The following is a 22,209-nucleotide window of genomic DNA, read 5'->3' as shown; positions in this document are numbered from 1 at the left end:
GGGGGGACATGACAAAAGGCAATAATCTTATTGTGTAACTTCCAATCATCATCAATATAATGTGCAGTTAATGAAAGATAACCCTCATCCACAATCGAATGCCACATATCAGTAGTTAAGCAAAATTTTGAAGACACCCCAATGCTCATTTGTTTCTTCAACTTAAGTTTTTCATTTTTATGGACTTCTAAGCAATACTTCTTAGCGGTTTTTCGACAAATAAATTTACAATCTTCATTTAAGAAGCTATGTATAGCTCGATTTCCAGCATCTTCAGCAAATGTAAAGGAATAACCATGTCTTATAATTGCCCTAGCCACTAATTGCTTATACATGGAAGGGTCAAAATGTTTTAGATCACCCTTGTCTTTCTTACCCTTTTTTTGTTTGTTAATTTCAAAAGTAGCTCGTGCAAAGCAAGACTCACTATGACGCTTAAAATTTGTGGTTCCATTAGTAGAATGAGCAAGAATAGGACCTTGTTTGCAATATTTACAAAGAGCTCTTGGAATATTGTCCTCAAACATGTGACCATCAAAACAATCATAATCCTTCCAAACAGGAGAAGTCCATTTTCTTTTTTTACATTCGGACAACGGCGCATTCATGTTGTTTGTAGCTGCTTGCTCTTCTACTCATAAAGACAAAGAAACAAGTTTGTATCAAGCTGATTACTCAATGACTGACTTAGCAAAATTAAACATTAGACTAATTTATAAAAAAACATTCAGTTAAACTAATTTATAAAAAAAAAACAAATTTATTCATAACTTACCCACACTTGGACATGAATTCGCACTACATGAAGAAGAGATTGAAAATTCCGGTGAAAAAATTGGAGTTGAAGATGGAGTTGAGGATGAAGATGGTGAGAGTTGAGTATATCCTTGAATTATTGGAAGATTTGGCATTGAAAATGGAGATTTTGGAGGTCTTCGTTTTTGTTTTGACATGCTTATCAACAAACAAACAACATACAAAAAAACCCATACATTATAAACCCAGACTTTACACAACAGCAACACAAATTTTTAAAGCAGCAAACTTACTTAACTTGTACTACAAATCAATCAATCAACCAAGATCGCCAATAACATAACCAATAATAAGAATTTAACTAACACAGAACACCAATTTCGCAGAGAAGTAAACCCAGATCAAATTGCACGAAACCCAGCAAAATTCAGATCATTAACTGTCAAATTAGATGTCTATCAAAGTTTTTGGATAAACCCAACCTTTTTCAGCAAACCCAATTGGTAATACTTGATGTTGAGACAAAAGACTAATTCAAAAACTTCAAATTGTAATTGATTCAAAAACTTCCGAAATATTTCAATTCAACCCTCAATTGGCATCACAAATCAGAATTAACAAGAATCAACAATGGCGGAACAACAACAAATCAGAACTTACATTCGACAATGGCGGCAGCAAAATCGAGCGTGAGAACTTGAGGAAGATGAATGGCGGAAACAAAATCGAGCGTGAGAACTTGAGGAAGATGAATGGCGGCAGCAAAATCGAGCGTGAGAACTTGAGGAAGATGAATGGCGGCAGCAGCACGCTAGTAGAGAAGTAGGGTTTGTTTGGTTTTTTTAACAGAGAAGAAGATGAACTGAGACAGAGAATGAGAGAAGTAAAGATGAAACGAAATTGACCAACGTAGGTTTTTTTAACAAGCATCAACCCATCGGGTCAGACCCGACCCGGACCCGACCGACCCTTTTTTTACGGGTTCTTCGAGTTCGGTCATTTTTCGGGTTCGGGTCAAAATTTTCGGGTTTCAACCCAATTTTTTCGGGCGGGTTTTGGATCAATTTTCGGGTCGGATCAATTTTTCCCAGGTCTACTTAGAACTAAGACTATGGACTAATTTAGTAATCTCTATTTGGGGATTTTAAAGGGTTATAGATAGAGTTATTTATTTTGATTATCGAATTAATTTTAGGTTGTTGTTTTGGATTTGTTTAGAAATGAGTATTATGTCTGTATTATTTTGTATAATTTTAGATTTATTTTGAAGTTGGGTCAAAGTCGAATTTGATTACAAAATCAGGTAAATATTGAGTCGTCGAGTATGTTTTGAACACCATTAGTTATTGGAGATGTCCAAGAGTGCTCCAACTATCGAGGAATAAAATTCATATGATGAAGTTATGGAAAAGAGTGATATAGATACGTATGAGAAGATGTAACAACATTGCTAAGAACCAATTTGTACATTTACCAGAGATATATACAAATACAATGCAAGCTATTCATTGTATGTGATAAATAATGGAATTAAGCCGTAGTACTAGAGAAAAAGGCTTGTACATGATTTTTATTGACTTGGAAAAATCATACGATCAGTTACCAAGAGAAATATGTATTTTGGTTAGGGATGGACATTTAAGGGTATGGGTCGAGTCTGGACCCTAACTGAAACCAAACCCTAATTTTATGGTAGGTTCCAAACCTAGACCCTGATATTAAGGGTCTAAAAATTTAGACCCTGACCCAAACCTTAAGGGTCTAGACCCGGACCCTTAAGGTCTAGAACCATATTCTAAAAAGTTTATTTTCTTGAGTGAGATTAAAGGGTCTAAAAAATAGATCCTAATATAGACCCTAATCTGAACCCTTATTTAGACTCTTAGGGTCTAGGTTCCTAAAATCCGTAGAGAATTACTTAAAACCTTCTAAATCAATAATGATTTCAAAACCAAACTTAAAAACAAATTTGAATAACATATTTTTACTTCAATGGCAGAAATTACTCAAACATTACAAACAACATTAAAACACTTAAATTCAAGTTACGAAAACACTAAAATCTAAAATACACAATTAATCTTTGTAAAATTCAAATTACGAAAACACTAAAATCTAAAATACACAATTAATCTTTGTAAAATTCAAATCTAACTCCCATATCATCCATTTTCTAAATGCTGCACTCCTTCCTCTAATCATGAGGGTCGTCATCAAGATCCTACAAACATTTATAAGAAAGCGAATGTAAATGAAAAACTTAAATTAAAATAGTATATATATATATATATATATATATATATGTATATATATATATATATATGTATATATATATATATATATATATATGTATGTATATATATATATATATGTATGTATATATATATATATATGTATGTATGTATATATATATATGTATGTATGTATATATATATATATATGTATGTATATATATATATATGTATGTATGTATATATATATATGTATGTATGTATATATATATATGTATGTATGTATATATATATATATGTATGTATATATATATATATAAAGTTTATGTTAAAAATAAAATACTAAATTTATGATATCAACTACTTCACCATCGCCTTCAACATTGAAATCTTCATTTATTGTTGAACAACCATGAACGTTTTCTGATGTACCTTTAAATGAAAACCACCAAAAAAAATGTCAAGGATCTAAAATGATTCAATAACATGAAATAAAATAAATGTTATACAACTACACTAGCAATTATTGAGAAAAAAAATGAGGAAAAAAAAAGTAAAAGGTGTATTACCTTTAAGGTCTTTGGTCATCCAATTTTGCAAACACATAAGTGCTTCTAGAGTATGGGAATGTAGTCTACATCTGTGTGGACTAACTACTCTTCCTCCCGTACTAAAAGCACTTTTTGAAGCCACAGTTGATATGGGTATAGCAAGAATGTCCCTGGCAATCTTTCTGAAAATTGGATACTTATCATTCTTACTGCACCATTTAAGAACATCAAACTCTTCATCTTCCGGTAGTGATTCACGGGCTAAATAATGATCCACTTCAAAGATTGGGTCCACTTTTTTGTGCTAATCTTAGCAATTTTATTTTGGCCCATAAATCCCATCCACTCTTAGAAGATTGCACAGGTACCCATTTCTTGGAAATTTGAGTAAGTAATTCATAATCCTTATTCTTATTCTCTTGATACTCATCAACTAGCATATCAAGAAGCTTTCTAATTCTTTCAATTTGCACCTTAGCTTCACCATCATAAAACAAGTCAAAATAAAACTTAATACAATCCATTTTGTTTCTTGGATCTAAAACAGATACAACAGCTAAGAATCCATTAATGTTTTCCCAATACTTGTCAAATTTTTCTTGTATTTTTTGAGCCATACACTTAATAACTTCGACATCACATTCTAAGCATTGCTTCAAAACAACTTTAATTTCACAAATACGTCGAAAAAACAAATTAATGGTAGTGTATTTCCTTCCGAAAAATATAAAAGTTGTATCATAAAAAATATCCAACTTCTCACACACAGGATCAGCAGAAGTCCAATCTTCTTCACTAGGAACCTCAAATTTCATTCTCTTATTCAAATGTTTTAACCTCAAGCACACATCCTTAAAAGGCAAAACTGCTTGAAGCATTAAAAATGTAGAGTTCCACCTAGTCTTACAATCAAGAATAAGCCTCTTACTAGTACTTAAATTCAAAAAACGACATGTCTCCTCAAAATTTTCAATTCTTTTTGGTCTTAACATCCAAAATGAAACACAGTCTCAACTTTCTCAATCGCAGAATTAATCACATCTAACCCATCTTGGACAATAAGATTTAAAATATGAACACTATATCTATTATGCATAAACTTTCCACCCAATAGATGTGAACTTTTCTCAAACTTATCCGATAAGATTCTCATCATAGCATCATTAGTACTGCAATTATCAACAACCATAGAAGAAATTTTGTTCTCTAAAGAATATTGAGACAAACTATCCATTAAAACTCTTTTGAATGTGAACATGAAACATAACAAAACCTATATATAACATATATATAAGCAAACAATATTTCTGAATTTCATAAAACAACATATAACATCTCAGATTATAGTAAATAAATTATCAATTGCAAATTAGAAATTGACTTATTACCTTAAAGTACGATTTCTAAGGATCCATTGTTGGTTGATAAAATGAGAAGTAACAACCATATAACCTTTCTTTTGATTGGAGGTTGTCCGCATATCGATAGTAATTGACACCTTACTCTCATTATGCTCCAATAACGCCTTGAGTGCTTTCTTATCTTCATCGTACATTTTCATGATATCACGCTTTAAGGTTGCTCGAGATATCATCTTAAAAAAAGAATTGAGACCAAAAACAAATCTCCTAAATCCAATGTGGTCTACTATTGACAATAAATAATCAAAACAGACAACAAAATATACAAAAAATGAAGAGATTCAACAAAAAATTTTAAAATGAAATAAAAAATGATGTTACAAAATGGAATAATGGGATAAAATTACAAAAATAAATAAGGGGATAATCAAAATCAAAACGAAATCAAAAAACTTACAAAACGAATTAAAAAATGAAAAAAATCACTTCTACAAACTAAATTAAAGAAAGACAATAAAAGAAAAATCACTTTCGGTCACAGAGTAAATGCCGGTGAAATCGAAATGTAGAAGGAAAACACGATGAGAATGGCCAAGATTTGAGTGAAGTACATAAACAATGGCGATTAACAGTTAAACGAATGGGAAAATGGCAATGGAAAATGCTTTGAATCAAATACTACGGACCAGGGTTTTTGTTGATGCTAATTGGCGATGGGATATAGAGTACATGAAAAATTGCTTCTCAGTTTTGCTTAATGACAAAGGCGAAGGAAGAGGAGACTTGGTGGCTGTCTGACTTTTGAGAATACAGATGAAGCAGTGAAGATCTAGTTATTGATTTATCTGATCAGTGAGCTCTGAAAATGAAATAGGGTTTGGGAAAAAAAATTTGGGGAAGATGATGAATAGTATTTAATGAAAATTCTGATTTTCATTTTGGCAAATGAGAAAAAAAAATTATGGAAAAAAAACATAAAATAAAATGAGGAGGGATTAAATAGAATCTTTGCCCTTAATAGTGCAATTCTCAAAACATATTTCCCACTTTATATTCATGAAAAACTTATTTCCCATGATACCGTCTACATAGGACGGTACATAAAATATATATTTTTGTATTTTTTTAAATTAAACTGCTATTTCAAATGATGGTTTGGTATTATTTTTCTAGCAAATTGCTATATGCGATGACGGTTTAATTCATATTATAATTTTGAGAAAAACTAAAAATGATGAGTTCCATCATCCATGAAATGATATGAGCCAAATGATTTTTTTAAAAACACAAGCCATGACAGTATCCCATTAATAGCGTGTGAGAGCAGTTGGTGGTGAGGATGTAGGAATTGCTTTTTCTTGTTTCCGGTCGCGGATTCTAATCTGATGGATAGCAAAGTAGTTTATTTTTTTAATTTTTAATTTCACTTATTTACAATCAAACCGCTATCTCAGATAGTGGTTTTCTCTTCTATAAAAACCGTTATCTGAGATAGCGGTTTGCTAACGAACAAAATTAAATAAAAAAATGTTATCCTACGTGGACGGTAGTAAGGGAAATATATTTCTCTATTACGTAAAGTGAGAATTATTTTATAAAAACACAATATTATGGGAATAGGCTCGATTAAATATTGATTTATACTTAAGCCTAATTTATTTTTTCAAATGTTACAAATTATATTCTACAAGCCAAAAAAATTAAAAATATAAAAAATAAAAAGGGTCCAAGGGTCTACCCGCACCCGGAACCTTATAATATTTTTTGGACCCGGACGTGGACTCGGACCCTTAGGGTCCAAAAAAATAGACCCTTACCCTTAAAAAAGGGTAGGATCTAATAGGGTCCGGCTAGAGTCTTAGACCCTTGCCCATCCCTAATTTTGGTGAGCAATGATAAAGAAAGGTAATTCCAAGAATACATTAATATAGTGCAAGATATGCATTGAGGTGTGAAGACAAATATTAAGACATGGAGGGATAATATACTATTTCTCAATCAAAATTGGCCTTCATCAAGGCTCGACTTAGTGATGGCCGTGGGACGGGTTAACCGAAATCAAACCGGTCCCGAACCGCAAAAGAACCGTACCGGAACACTTTGTTTTAAGATCATTTTATTGAGAAACGATATCTTACAATTAGATTAACTGTTTTTTGGTTACAGGATAAACTAAGTAAGATATAGATTAAATGAAAATCGAACTCAGTCTTTTTCTAGAAAAATAATACATATTCTTCGACTAAAATAAAATTCGATTCTCTTTTAACTGTAAGCCATCATTGTAGATATAACATATACCGATGGAAACTGTCATAACCCGTGAAATCTTCTACACTAAAACCTAGTTGAAGTTGGACCATGAAAGCTCTTCCCGTCAAGTTGGCACCATATATCTTTTAACACGCTTGGCTTCACGAGCTGATTCTTCACAGCCTTCAGTTTTCTTCCATTCATATTTCAAATTAAACAAAAGTTAATACTCTATTTCAACTTTGTCCCTTTGAAATTGCCACAAAATTTATTTTAGGAAAAATTAATGTAAATTATTACCTTTCTTTGATTTTGCCAATAATAATACTAATTTTTTATTAACCATGAATAACACCAACTTGAGGGTTTTTTTCTTAGAATAATACCAACTTTAGTTTATTAACTAATATACCAAAATTTTTTCGTCGTATAACTTGTATAGTTTGTTTTTAACATCTTAGGAATATTTTAGGAAACACCCTTCTAAATTGATATTATTCATGATTAATCAAAAGTTAGTATTATTGTAGAAAAATAAGCAAAAGGTAATATTATTTCTTATAATTTTTCCTTAATTTTAATACGTCTCTTTAACTTTACTACATTTGATTATGGGATGTCTCTTTAACTTTACAACATTTGATTATGGGATATGTACGTACACGCATTTTTCCTTAATACTCATTTACACAATTCAAAATTACCAATTAATCCTTAATATTTGTGTTAACTCTTACTGTTACAATTTCAAAAAGACAAATCAAGCATTTCATTTCATTATTAGAGTATATAACACATCTTAGGGCCTTAACTATCAAGTTAAGTTTTTGGTTGAATTGGTTCCTTAACACGGTATCAAGAGCCAACGTAACAAAAAGGTCTCAGATTTGATTCTCTACTACCTAAAAATTCAATACTAAAACATTTAGCGCAAAGTATGAGGAGGGCAGTGCTGTTTCCTATATCCCAAAGAGCTCATTTGATGAAGGGACATGTTAGAGTATATAACATATCCTATTCTCTTAATTACCAGTTTAAACTTTTGATCGAATTAGTTCATTTAACATTCATGCTTTTGATTGAGTTGGTTCTTTTGACATTGATAGCCACCCCAAATACCCCATTTCATAACTATTTACATCCTCACCTTAATAAAGCGATTCTTAGTACCCCCATTTCCCGTGATGATACTAACTAATTTAAAGTACCAAACTTTTGCATGGATTCACATTACTTAGATTTCTTTAAGCAATCATATATACAAAACCCAATAATACATAATAGACATATTTTCAATTTCATCCAAGAAATGTCAAGTATTTAACCAAATCAAAACGAACAATATTATAACGTTACACAATTATGGAGAAATTTCCTCCACCATCATCTAGCACATCAAATGTTCATTGTGTTGATATACATGAAGCATTATCAGCAGATGATCAAGAACACCCACCAAAGCCGACCGCGGCGAGACGAGGCAGGCCCAAGCCTGTAAGGTTTCAAGAACAAGGAAGAAGGCTAGGAAATAGGAATCTAAGTAGACAAGTATCACTTGAAACAGGATTTTCTGTTTTGAAAGGGAAGCAAAATGAGAGAATTTCTTTAAATAGAAGTGGGAGAAGTCTTGGTGGGGTTGGGTCTAAAAGTAGTAATGTTGGGGTTGGGGTTGGTGTAGGGGAACCTAAGAAAGGAGATTTTAGTATGTTTAGGACTAAATCTACTCTTACTAAACAAAACTCTTTGTTGCCTTCTACTTTTAAAAAGGAAAATTATGATATTGATTTTAATGAGAGGGTTAATAATAATAATATTATTAATAATATTATTAATAATAATGTTAGTAATAATTATAATAATAATAATAATAATAGTAATAATAATGGGGGTCATGAGGAAAATGAATCTGTTAATAAAAGTGTTCCTGCTGGGAGGTACTACGCTGCTCTTAGAGGTCCTGAGCTAGATCAAGTCAAGGTATTTTAATTTTCTATATTTTAAACTTGATTTTGTTAGAAATATTTGGGTATTTACATGCTAGTCTATAAAATGTTTGCTAACTAAGCTATTCTGGTATATCAATGGTTAAAAGGTTGCACTTTTAACTATAATATTAAAGATGTTGATTATGTATTTAGGATGCTTTATATAAAAGGTATGTTTGTATTTTTAATTATATATTGTGTGGCATTGTTGATATTTGTTTTCAAGATCATATGTTTCTATGTGTATATATCTATGTGTATTTGTCTCTTTTGATGTTACAACAATTTTTTAGTAATTAGATCTAAAGTCTTATGTGTACCTCACCCTTGTAATAAGAGTTCGAGTCTTATCACCTACCCGAAATTCAAATTTCTTACCATTCTTTGCATTCTTCAACAATATTTACATGTGAATTACTATACATGATTTACAACCAAACTTTTTATTTTCACAGGATTCAGAAGACATACTTCTACCCAAAGATGAAACATGGCCGTTTCTCCTAAGATTCCCAATAAATTGTTTTGGTATATGCTTAGGTCTAAGCAGCCAATCCATCTTATGGAAGTCAATATCAACAAGCCCATGCATGAAATTCCTCAACATAACCCCATACATAAACCTTGTACTTTGGAACCTTTCCTTACTAATCCTCTTATTAGTATCCATCACATATTTACTCAAATGTATATTCTACTTTGAAGCAGTCAAAAGAGAATACTTCCACCCTGTTAGAGTAAACTTCTTTTTTGCTCCATGGGTTGTAGCCATGTTTATGGCCATAGGAGTTCCTCCCATCATAGCACACAACAATCTTCACCCTTCGATTTTCTTCCTTTTCGCGGGCCCACTTTTCGTCCTCGAGCTTAAGATTTACGGGCAATGGCTATCAGGAGGAAAACGACGTTTAAGTATGGTGGCTAACCCATCTTCACATCTATCAGTAGTTGGTAACTTTGTTGGGGCAATTGTGGGTGCTAAAGCAGGGCTGATGGAGCCAGCAAAGTTCTTGTGGGCAGTGGGATTTGCACATTATCTTGTGGTGTTTGTAACACTTTATCAAAGATTGCCTACAAGTGAAACATTGCCAAAGGAATTACACCCTGTTTATTGTATGTTTATAGCAACACCTGCAGCAGCTAGTATTGCTTGGGGTGCTATTTATGGTGAATTTGATGGGTTATCAAGGACTTGCTACTTCATTGCTTTGTTTCTTTATATCTCACTTGTTGTTCGACCTCAATTCTTTACTGGTTTCAGGTAATTTTTCTCACTTACATCTAATCTGATTTACTTTGGATAACTAAATTAATTAGTAGAATGGGCAGTTAACAAAGCATGTATCATTTTACCGAAGAGAAAGGAACGGAAGGGAGAAAAGGAGATAGAAATGAGAATTACATGCACCTTTGTGATTTCTAATTAGACCCTTATATTCATCAAGTAGGAAGATTAATCTAACGACAGAGCAGAGCCAAAAAATTAGGATTTAATGAGAGAAAAAAATTAAGGATTTTCATTTTATAAAATCAAATAGTGAGTGACTCCACTGTTGAGATAGTGATTAAAGTGTAATTAAAATCTTTAAACATTAATAAGATTGTCTTCAAATTGTTTGGATGGAGATTTATAGTCCAAGATAAAATGAATCTTGGGATTTTTTCCCACCCCTCAAATTTTTGTTCCCTCTTTTGTTCTTACATTTATTACGAGTTATTACTTCATCTTTGTTTGACGCCGTACTGTAATTATCAAGTGAGAAGATTAATCTAGTGACTCCATTATTCCGAGTGTGATTGAGGTGTGATGAGAGGAAATTTGGCAATTTTCAATATTCTCTTAGAAATCTAAGCAGACATAATTAATATGTGATTTCCTTTCTTGCACAGGTTTTCAGTGTCATGGTGGTCGTATACTTTTCCGATGACAACAGCATCAATTGCTACAATCAAGTACGCAGAGGAAGCGCCTTCGGTAGTAAGCAAAGGCCTAGCGTTATCACTCTCGTTCATGTCTACTACAATGGTGGCCATACTATTCGTTTCTACTTTTCTCCATGGCTTCATATGGAAGACGTTGTTTCCAAATGACCTTGCCATTGCAATAACAAAGAGGAGGCCAGCCAAGGAGCACACTAAGAAGTCTACAAAAAAACCTTACGACTTAAGGCGATGGACAAAGCAAGCGCCTCTTTCCCTTGTTTCTGCTATGACTAAGAACAACTCGTAAAACAACAGCAGTAACAACAAACCGTAAGCTAAATACCAGATTTATTAAAACTATATGATTTCAATTTCGAAACCCTAATCAAACTATATGAGCTGCACGACCACATAAAACGTTGCATGGAGCAGAAGCATATCTGCTTAAGAAATACTCAAGATAGTTCTTGAGCATAAATTTCATTAATTAGAATGATAGTATTCTTTTTGTTGTAAAAGTACATCCCTATATTCCCTCATAAAAAATCTATTGGATTAATCGATGAATACAGGCGGGCAAAAAAGGGGGCGCACGATTTATGTACAAAACTTGGTTAGTGTTATTCTGTAGGAGAGCTCAATGAGAAGAGACCAATTCCTTAGCACTTGTATAAAAAACGCAATCAACAGGCATCTGTACACCTAGGGATTTGAAAGACCTAGTTTTAAGATGAAAATATGAGCTATTGTTGTCTCGTACCCCCGAAAGGCCTGCAACAATGTATAATATTCAAACATTATATAACGATATAGCACAACCTAGTTCAGAAAAATGAGAACAAAATGCACCTGCTCATGCAATTGTGAGAACTGGTTAAGCCAATTCCTTTGTTAGCAACAGTCAATGTCTCTTTTCGACTAACAGTGTAGCTCGTTTTTCCTTTGCCTGGTACGTCATCTGCGTAAACGTAAAGACCTACAGTATATTAGAATCCCACTCACAGCATGGTCTTACTTTTGGAGTATGCAGATTTACTTTTAGCTAGTTTACAAACAAACAGTCAAAACAAAAGTAACTGATTTAAAAAGGGGAAACATACGTTTTGATAATTCTGGTGAAATGGTTGCCAACTGTTTTCTTTTGTTCCCTTATAGAAGAAGTGAGAAGTCAGCAAGTTTCCAAGATAATAGCACGGAAAAGAAAATGATTTAAATAAATGTCAAAAAACCTTAGAGGAAATAGAAGTTCTCTGGGGTAATTCAATCTGTGCGCAGTTTTTTGGCCGAGATTCACCAGTAAGCGAGAGCTACAATTATACCAAGAGAAAAATATGAGATACAGGATATTGTTCTAGAGGTAACTGAATGGATAATCCGCCAAGTCATGAATAAGTGAGGATACCTTGCTGAAAAGCTCTATCGGAAGATTTTGCTGAACCCTCTTCGCTGTTTGAAACTCAAATTCCTAATAGTTCAAACAAAAATTCAGGAATACTGCTTCATAAAAGTACATATATGCACTGAAGCAAAGATCTTGATCAAGATATTACCTTTGGTACTGTAACTTCCCGCTTGCTATTTCTGAAAACACCAATGTCTCCTCTACTTGTCAATATCTGCATCAGGCAATGTTATCTATTGTTTCGCATTTAATGCATAAACCAGCCTCAAATCTATGTTCACATTTCTATGTTAAAACTAAGTAGAAAATGAGATCATTTATTAGAGATTTTGGGATGATAATGACTACTTGTGAGTGATGTTCGGGTGTTTCTGAGCAAGTTTTGCACAGGACTAGATCTAATCTCTCCAGGGTACTGAGCCTGGCTTTCGCTTTCTCTGTTAAAATTTCATATAGGATGTTTCTTGTTCATTTCGGTTCTAAGATGAAGAGAGCAGGCCCTCAAAGCAGTTATTCCATTCATGAAGTCTTCAAATCATAGCAATTACCTTCCTGTCAAGAGGTCTTGCTTTAAAACTTTGTGATACTTTCTGTGCATCCCCTTTTTTAGCATCCACAAATTCAATCCTGCAGAAAGTACAATCAACTGATCGTAAACCATCGGGTTCAGAAATATACTGCATGATAATGCAAGCATCAAAAGAAATAGTGAAAAAAAGTCACCCTAGTATAAGCATCTATTTCAGACATGAGACATGATCATTCAATGAAATACTAACATACGAATCCTCACTTGAGTTAAATCGCATAGATCAGCATAAAAAATATTTGGCGTCTAAAGCTTCAATATGACTAAATATTTATAGTATATAGAAAGCACATACAAAGGCTTCTAGCTCAATGAACATTAGACAGCTATACTACATTACTAGATGACAAAAGACAGAAGATATAGAACACGGATTCTGCAAAGTATAACATGCATCTAACCCAAATTACACCTTTAAGAATTTTGAGCACACGTCCTACCACTTACCTTTTTGCATCCTTGTTTCCCGTTTCCGTAGTGTTATCAGTAGTTACTTTGTTCAAGCCCTGCATTAATCAAAACTTAAGTTGCTGGGTTGACCACAAGAACACAGAATAAACATAGAATAAACCACATTTAATCACACAGAATAAACAAAGATTGAACCACAAAGCACTAGACAATCCACTCCCATGCTTGTCTTCTTGCAGGATCAAGTAGCCAAGATACAAATTAAAAGAAAACTCAACACTACCACAATCGCATTACAAGCAAGACTTGCTGGTTTGTGGTAGCTGTAATCTCTCGTCATTCTTATTGTCTCAGTCATTCAAAAAAAATAAATCTCATGCATCTGTTTGTTCTCGCCAAAGCTATTGAATCCGTTTGAATCGTTTACTTTGATCATATGAAATTGCAAATTTGATACAACCAATAACCAATTCAGTTAGCAGATGTCAAAACCTAAAGGATGTAAGCACGCTCAACAAACAAAGCATAAATAAAGTATCACATTTAAGCAGAGCCCTAAGTTGCATCTGGGGTCAAAGTAAAAATGTGGTGGCTTGGCCTCAATGTGAGCTCCCATGCTCTACCAAAAAGGGCCATAGGTACCAGTTCAATGTTTAACGTAATGTGTTTAAGACCTTAAGGAACATGAGCCATCAGACTCCAAAATTTCAGAAAGAATCATGTGACCCAAGTCAAAGCATCTGCAATCCATATATGAACTTTAAAGTGTCCTGGTTGTAGTACCAAATAGGGTTTTAGTTTCAAAAAACAAAAATCAACTCGACAATGAGCGAATAGGCTGTTAAGACGGCACATAACAGGGAGTGAAAATTAGAGAAAAACTTCAGCAAATTATGCCAGAAAGGGCAGCCAGCTGGCCATTGCTAGTAGATCGTTCGTGAAAAGGAAAAACGCGAGAACAAACTACAAATAGACCAATGATTAATGTATTTTCAATTATTTATACATACATTACATAAAAAATTGAACACTAAAACTCTCAAAACCTATTCCTGTATGTTACAGAGTTACTGACGATGTTAAAGTTTATACATGTTCAAACAATATTAACAAAGAGCCACTGGATGACCAGGTTACATCTCAGACGTTGTATATGGTATGACATCACATCTGTAAGGCTGCTAAGGCAAAATAACAATCGAAAAACTTGATGGAAGAGCTTAGTTTTCAACGGAGAAGAACTATAAGGCACTAAGGGTCATAGGCTCGTTGAGTGAAGATGCTAGCTTTTGGGTGAGAGGCTCCCCAAATTCTAGTCAAAAAAATTCAGAAATTTGTATAAAAACCTAGAAAAAAAACCCACAAAATAGAAGGGAACCGAAAAAAATAAGAGAAATAATGACGAGAAAAAATACATGATGGGTGTTCGCATCAAATAAGTTTTTTTCTGAGGTTAAGACCAAAAAGTACTCTAACCCACTTTAGGGCACTTGCATTTACGCGCTACAATGTATTTTAAGGTGCTTGCATCAAGGTGCCCAACACAACGGTCGCCAAGGTGCTAGTCGTAGTTGCATCTAGGTAGACCTGGGAAAATTTGATCCGACCCGAAAATGAACCTGGGACCCGACCCGACAAAACCCGAACCCGACCGACCCGAAAGCGACTTAATCCGAAACATGACCGACCCGATAATTACCCGACGGAAACCGACCCGTTTTGACAGATTTAATATCAATTTTTAGAGTAATTTCAATGTTAGAATTCATTTCAAATAAAATTTTAGTTTTCAAAGTATCTCAACATATTGAGTTTATCACTTGAACCCTAAAACTCATCAATAGATCTCAAAAAACACGTATTTAACGTCTTTTTAGCCATCGTAATTATTTTTCTTTAAAAACAGGACGTTATAATCATCTTTATTGAATACATGTATCTTGTTAAATCAGTCAAATGAGTTTTTAATTCTTCTACATTTCAGTAAGCAAATCAATATAATTTATACGAACGTTTCGCACGTTTGAATGAGCTTTTCAAAAAAGGAATGTCGCTACCCTAAATTATAAAACGTGTATCTTATAAGACGAAATAAGTACTTAGTTAGTTGTATATCTTTCCAACATGAAAATTGTGAAGATAATTTTAACGTCATTTTTATCTAACGTTACAATTATAATAAACAAAATAACTTTTATAAAGCGCGTATCTTACAAGTCTTTCAAAATAAGTATTAATTCCTCTATTTTTCTTGCACTTAAATGAACCTGACATACCAACTATTTTTTGAAAATCGTACATGTAATTTCTCTAATGATTTTTTTTAGACATTTTAATGATTTTTTTATGTTGAATTAGTCGATTGGATATTCTAATGTTTTATGGTAAACCGTTGGGTCAATCCGAACCTACCCGAAACCCAGAGTGATCCGACCTGAAACTGACCTGATCCGAAACTGACCCGACCCGAAAATGACCCGACCGAAATTGATCTGACCCAAAACCCGACCGACCGACCGTTTTCCCAGGTCTACATCTAGGCAATCATTTTATGATTAAGCGGAAGAGTCCCATTATTTCAGGGCTAGATCCCTTCTCTTGTCAAGAATACCAATAACTATAAGTAGGTTATATACATAATAGAAGGACATGACTTGTAATCTATTATCATCTACAAATTGATATAAACAATAGAACTAATCCAATTCACACACATATAAGGTTAATCAAGGATAGTCATTCATGTATCAAAAAAATGCAATAACATACCGCAACATTTATTCTAGAAGCAATTATTGATCTAGAAAGTAGGAGGTAATTAATTAACCTTATCAGTTTGACAGACTGATGATGCGGCAGTGGAGGTATGATGCTTTGTTTGTCCACTTGATTTAAAGTGTGGTGCCTATAGAACATAAAACAACTTTAGCCAAGATGGTGAAGGATATAATCAATTTCTTTTGATAAGCATTGAGAGCCGAAAGAGAATAAGAGGCCAAGACATTGATGCCTCACTTTAAGATCAGGCAATTGTTGTGTAGTTCTAGTAGGGTGTGGGAACACAGGAGTCTCAAGAATCTGCACATTATAGGAAAAAAAATTTAATAAAATAGGTCTCAGAATTATAGTAGAAATCGCTTAATGAATAAAAGTAAGATAAACCTTTTTGTTTAACGGCCGTGCTTTAAACTTGTATCTGGTTGCAGTAGGATTTTGCATTTCTTTAGAGCTCGCTGATCTGTGAGAACGAAAGTTACATACATCATTTGTAGGGAAAATCATAAAAATCTTACAACTTGTAACCTGACTTAAAGAGAAAATAAGTGCTTGTCAACAAGGCAAGCTAGTTGTAATACATATACAACATTACTACATTATTAACCTTGTCCTTTCTGCTCTATGAGCAGTAGCAAGATCTGGCTCCCTTGGAATAGTAATCCTCAACCTCGTTTGTGTATTCAAGCCTTGCACAGTTGCATCCTGAAAGAATAATCAAGGGTTCAGCAGGATTATATGCCATGTCACTTGCATCAAGGATGCAATCCACATGATCAATAGCCTTTATCTACCATAGTAGAAGTATCAGTTTAGTACAGAAACATTAAAGATATCTATAACCAGTTTAAAGCGAAAAGGTGTTGCTACAATATGACTTACCAAAATGCCTTTACGGCATCACAAAACAAAAATGCACAAAAGTTATATTTTGGGTATATCCAAAAATCGTTTTTCTTTCTGTAAGACTATGCACAACCAATAGCAAGGAAAGAAGATGTTCCATGACTTGTACAAAATCAATTATGTATGGAATTATTGGCAGGAAAAACCTCAGAATATGTTAATACCTTTTTGGGCAACTTGTGGATTAGATTGACAGGCTGCTTCAAATTGGTAATCTGTAGAATGAGAAACAAAATACTCAACAATACTTGGATACATCAAAACAACGCATAACAACCGTAGAGCACAGGATCAATATATACACCCTTCGCAAAAAAGAAAAAAAAATACGCCATCAACGCAACCATAAGAATCAAACATGTGCATCATCATCAATTACTGCAGAACAAATGAATGACAGTGAATTTAAAAATCACATGGTATAACATCGTCTATCAATTAAACATCCGAACAAGATCATGCATGCAAAATCTTACCCCAAAATAACATTGATAGTGCTTCTCTTGAACAGCTAGCAGTATAATTAGTGTTCTCATCAATATATAAAAAAGACATTAAATTATAGGCTTGTTTTTTTGCAAATTTATAGTAATTTTAGAACAATCGGTTCAATTTAGTTCAACAATCAAATTCAGCTCAATTCATTTCTACAAAAAAAATTCAATTCCATTCAACAATAATAAATCCAGTTCAAACTATTCCAAGAAAACAGGTCCCACAATGAGGTCAATGTACGAAAAACTAAAATGATATTTTAAAGTAGCACAAACGTAAAGGAGAAATATACATACCTTGCGTAAAAGGCCTCCATCAAGCTTTTGTCTTTTTGAAGCTTGACTTTCCATGCCACAAGCAGTACCTAAAGTTCCCTCATTCTTTTGCAACCTAGAAGCATAATTTCAAATTTAAAAAGCACCAATAAGAAATTTTTTGATTCAACCCCTCCGCCATCCTCAACCCACTCAAAACAAAGATGATTAAGGGCATGAGGGAGGGAGAACCTGTATTGTACACTTTGATACTCACCTGGAATTTAAAACTTGACGCTGTTGATTTTGCTTTGCCAACTGACTTGCAGTGGGTTTCATTAAAGTTGAGCTCTTTCGAATGCAAGGCTTAGCGAGAGATTTGGTTTTTGTTTTCTTAATATCATGAGCCAAGTGATTGAAGAAAGTCAAACCTCTTGAGGGACCTGGTATAAACAAGTAACATCAAAAGTTATACAACTACATTAGAGTAATCAAACCGTTACATTACACAACAATGCAAGAAATTAACTGGAGATTTAATGATTTAAAGAAAGGACCAAATTCCAACAAAAATATAATTTTACAGTAATCACCGTGCATTCGTCCATTCTTTACAGGTTTATCCATCTTCAATATCAAGATATAGTGATTCCATATATCACATTACAGGTTTATCCATCTTCTATCCATCTTCATTATCAAGATATAGTGATTCCATATATTGCATTACAGGTAAGTATGCAGTATTTCAATTTTGCAAACAATAGTTGAAAAATAATTCATGTTTTTAGAAAAATAAAATATTATTGGCAATGTATATACTTGAAATGAATAATCACAAAAGAATATGAGCAGACCATCATGTAAATGTGTAGCCTGCTTTTGAGAATTGGGGAAACGACTGTCATACATTTTTTGCAACAAAGCCTGACTGCTTTCTTCTGCAACAAAAGGGAAAAAATTGTATTGCCAGATCAATGAATGTATAATGGCTATTAGCATTCAGTCAAAATAAATAAGTTCCACCATAACTTGCAACACAGTGGCGAAACTGGTGTTGAAATTTGACGGGGACACAAGGTGCAAAGATTTATACTTTTGACCTCTCAATTATACAAAAGAATAAATTTACCACAAAGCCTATGGTTATTATATTCGAATGGTATCATCATATATAGTTTAAATTAGTAAAAAAAAAAAAAAAAAAGAAGTTTAAATTTTTGCCAACATAAGCCTAAAGGCATAAAAATTTTATAAGCAACCCCCTAATATAAAGAGGGGGAAAGCTATCTAACGACTAGTTATCAAAGTAAGACATCATAAGGACTAAATTGCAAAAAAAAAAAAATCAAAAAAATGCTTAGACGATAGTTGATTTTGACCTACAATGACATGTCACAATGAGTCAGATTAAACTTTTGTTAAAAATCACCAGCGGATAAGGAACATGATTTTTTACTTAAAAAAAACATGTGTAATTGGCAAGCGAAAGAATTGCACGCAATTTTCGAAGCACACATAACACTGCATTTTGCTCCACTCAAATTTGGTTAGCTACCAGAAACTAGGAGTTTTCTTAAGTGAGAATCCAGCATTTCGAGTACCCAGATAGTTGGGTATTAAATTTGCCGGCTGATGTATCGACCCGAATAATTTGGGTCGAAACAATGGGTACCCAATTGACCCAGCAACATACTGTTATAGCACTTTGCAACGTATTGCCCCATAAAACAAAGCTCCACCATGATTCTAATCCAACTGCAGGGATGCCCACCAAACGTTATATTACTATTCTAGACATACACTTAGCTATTACAACATGACATATAATTCATTGAAATAGCGTCTGTACACTCCAAAATCCAAATATCTTTCTCCTAGTGTTATATAATCCCATAATAGTCAAACGCTCGGGAATATTAATACGTCGTCAATTTTACCATATAATATTTCCCTAGTTATAAAGCGTCCTCAAACGCCCTGGAAAATAATTAAAATAGTTTGTCAACCCATTTTGGGTACTCACGTATTTATGATAAAGGCCCATGACCCGGCCCAACAATAACAGGATATGACCCATGACTAAGTTTTTTTTCCTAATTTGACTCGACATATAAGATTCTAGGTCTTCAGGTCGAGTTTTTTTTTTTAACACCCCTACCAAAAACGGGCAATATCAATGATAACACCAACCCATCAATGGTATTGCCATAAGGAGGCTCTAGAAGAAGAGGTAGTTTCCAAACCACATGCACTAAGTCCAATTTGATAGTAAAAATTACTTGGAAGTTAACATGCAGATAAATAAAATCCAGCCAATAACCAAGTCAAAAGCTAGATGATTTATATTCTAATTATAATCAAAAGCTAGATGATTTATATTCTAGTTATAATCTTTCCTTTGCACATAATAATAAGGTAATTTCTCAAAGTACAAAAACAAAGACTATTAAGTAAGCTCCCAATTCTTCAAAATAGTTTTCATATATGAAGTCTTACTGAATTACAAGACCTCTACACAGATAAAATAAGAATAAATAACAAAAATAAAACTCTGAACTAATACCTCTACATGCCTCATCTTGATCACCATGTTCCGTGCGATGATCAATATCATCATCATCATCCATCTCCGATTGGTCATCATATCTAGACTTGAGTGAAACATCCACACGATGCGAGTTCAAACCATTTAGCGGAAAAAGTTGAGCAATAAAAGCTGTGATGTTGAACGAAACCAGAAGTGTCAATTCCAAAAACAAGAATAAATTTTAAACACAGTATTAAAAAATTTTCTATCAAGCAACATAATCCAGAGCCTAAAAAGATTTAGTCTAACGTTCCACATCCTCGCAAGTCGTAATTTATTACAGTTTCAAACATACTACATTCAGAAATTCAAAAATTGACAAGGCAATGACATCATACCAAAAGTAGACATTTAAACATTCAATTTCACAAAAAATACAATCATAAGAACCCTAGAATGATAACACTTTCTAGCTTTCTTAAATTAGGCGATTCTCAACACATTGCCAGAGTCCAAAAACATAGCTTAACAAATTAAAGACTACGATATAAGCTTCACATCCACAAACATCAAATTGAACTTATATGAAAACCTTAAATTCCTAATTTCATTTGCCACAAATATCTTCAACGCTAGAACGACATTTAATTCAACATAAACTAGCTAAAAATGGAATTTTTCTTTATAAAAATTAAATTGCACTGAATCAAATAAAATTTTATCACATTTCCACCCTTATTTCAATTTATATATTTATTCATCGCAATAAAGAATCCTGATTTGATAATCCAAAACAGATTAACACTCAAATTACAGCATTTTTCACAACATTTAATGAAATTCAAACTAGCATAAAAAAAATCACATTTTGAAAACACAAACAAGAAACACCAAGCAGAACCAAAAAAAATTACGGTTCAAAGAGCGACTTACGAGAAGGTGGATAATCAGGAGCAGAAAAAAACCACGACTCGGAAAATCTTGACTCAGCTTCTGACTCAGGACGAGTAAAATCAAAGAACCTCGTCGCATCAAATTCATAATCAAAATCAATCTCAACTACTTGATAAAATGGAATTCCCTCCTCTTCCAATTCCATATCTTCATCCATTTTGATGATTTTTTCTGATTTCTTGCGCAGAGTATAGTAGAGGAGAGAGAAAGAGACAAGAGCGTAAATAGAGAGAAAGGGTTTAGAAACAAAAGGGTAGTAGAGTCCGAAATTTGAATTTACAAAAGGGTTTTTTTTGAAATAAAAATTTTGTATTTTTATTGGAAAATGTAAAGGGAAATTGGAAAATGTGGAGGGGTAGATCCGTAAAAAGGGGAAAGAATTAAAAAAACTTAAATTAGTTAAATAAATTCATTATTAAGATTATCGCTCTTTTAAAAACTAAACTAAAACTAAAATAGAATTAGTTGGCGGCGCTTTATTCACATTTTAGATTATTGAATATGTACATCTTATACATCATTAATATAGTTTCTTGCCTTTATATATCGCTCTTTTACTCGTTTTTATCTTATTACCACCTCCTTTTACTTTTTACTTTTATGTTTATTTTATTTTTTTTATTTTTTTTAAATTTTATTTGTATTTTATTTATTTATTTATTTATTTATCTTTAAGGGTGAATGTGTGTAGTAAATTGCAGACTTCATGTTAGTTGTAGCCTTCATTTTCATTGAAGATTCTTTTCTTGGGCCGAGGGACTCTAACCGCACTCTCCTCTATGGGTATGAGTTACCGTCGTTCTTCCCTCCCTAGACCCTGATCATAGTTTTTC

At 33.1% G+C, this 22,209-nt stretch overlaps 2 protein-coding genes and 1 long non-coding RNA gene across 3 annotated transcripts; 1 reads left to right on the top strand and 2 right to left on the bottom strand.

Annotated features, from left to right (window-relative positions):
• Positions 1-2,692: 2,692 nt before the first annotated feature.
• LOC130803875 (uncharacterized) lies at positions 2,693-6,167 on the bottom strand. Its single transcript, XR_009039953.1, has 3 exons — positions 3,557-6,167; positions 3,357-3,419; positions 2,693-2,977 (listed from the first exon to the last, which is right to left on the bottom strand). It is a non-coding gene; the product is annotated as an uncharacterized LOC130803875 (long non-coding RNA).
• A 2,192-nt stretch (positions 6,168-8,359) lies between these two features.
• On the top strand, positions 8,360-11,382 carry LOC130803874 (guard cell S-type anion channel SLAC1). Its single transcript, XM_057668097.1, has 3 exons — positions 8,360-9,129; positions 9,593-10,398; positions 11,028-11,382. Exons 1-3 carry the CDS (start codon positions 8,515-8,517, stop codon positions 11,365-11,367), a joined length of 1,761 nt encoding a protein of 586 aa, XP_057524080.1. The 5' UTR covers positions 8,360-8,514; the 3' UTR covers positions 11,368-11,382.
• A 122-nt stretch (positions 11,383-11,504) lies between these two features.
• LOC130803729 (protein TPX2-like) lies at positions 11,505-21,894 on the bottom strand. Its single transcript, XM_057667929.1, has 19 exons — positions 21,884-21,894; positions 21,356-21,765; positions 20,459-20,611; positions 18,750-18,833; positions 18,170-18,335; positions 17,935-18,028; positions 17,308-17,358; positions 16,845-16,942; positions 16,625-16,700; positions 16,478-16,540; positions 16,290-16,367; positions 13,499-13,557; positions 13,011-13,089; positions 12,611-12,676; positions 12,463-12,525; positions 12,290-12,367; positions 12,161-12,208; positions 11,910-12,018; positions 11,505-11,831 (listed from the first exon to the last, which is right to left on the bottom strand). Exons 1-18 carry the CDS (start codon positions 21,892-21,894, stop codon positions 11,962-11,964), a joined length of 1,734 nt encoding a protein of 577 aa, XP_057523912.1. The 3' UTR covers positions 11,505-11,831; positions 11,910-11,961.
• Positions 21,895-22,209: the final 315 nt, after the last annotated feature.

This window comes from Amaranthus tricolor, chromosome 17 (assembly GCF_026212465.1).
Source record: "Amaranthus tricolor cultivar Red isolate AtriRed21 chromosome 17, ASM2621246v1, whole genome shotgun sequence".
Lineage (NCBI taxonomy): Eukaryota > Viridiplantae > Streptophyta > Magnoliopsida > Caryophyllales > Amaranthaceae > Amaranthus > Amaranthus tricolor.
This window is presented reverse-complemented; position numbering and strand designations above follow the sequence as displayed.

What these genes read in the sequence shown, in the direction of transcription:
- LOC130803874 (XM_057668097.1), top strand. Translation starts at nt 8,515, where the DNA reads ATGGAGAAATTTCCTCCACCATCATCTAGCACATCAAATGTTCATTGT. An exon ending in CTGAGCTAGATCAAGTCAAG is followed by an intron (nt 9,130 to 9,592) that starts GTATTTTAATTT and finishes TTATTTTCACAG; the next exon opens with GATTCAGAAGACATACTTCT. An exon ending in CAATTCTTTACTGGTTTCAG is followed by an intron (nt 10,399 to 11,027) that starts GTAATTTTTCTC and finishes TTTCTTGCACAG; the next exon opens with GTTTTCAGTGTCATGGTGGT.
- LOC130803729 (XM_057667929.1), bottom strand. An exon ending in ATGGAGGCCTTTTACGCAAG is followed by an intron (nt 17,359 to 17,934) that starts GTATGTATATTT and finishes CTCATTCTACAG; the next exon opens with ATTACCAATTTGAAGCAGCC. An exon ending in CACGGCCGTTAAACAAAAAG is followed by an intron (nt 16,541 to 16,624) that starts GTTTATCTTACT and finishes TATAATGTGCAG; the next exon opens with ATTCTTGAGACTCCTGTGTT.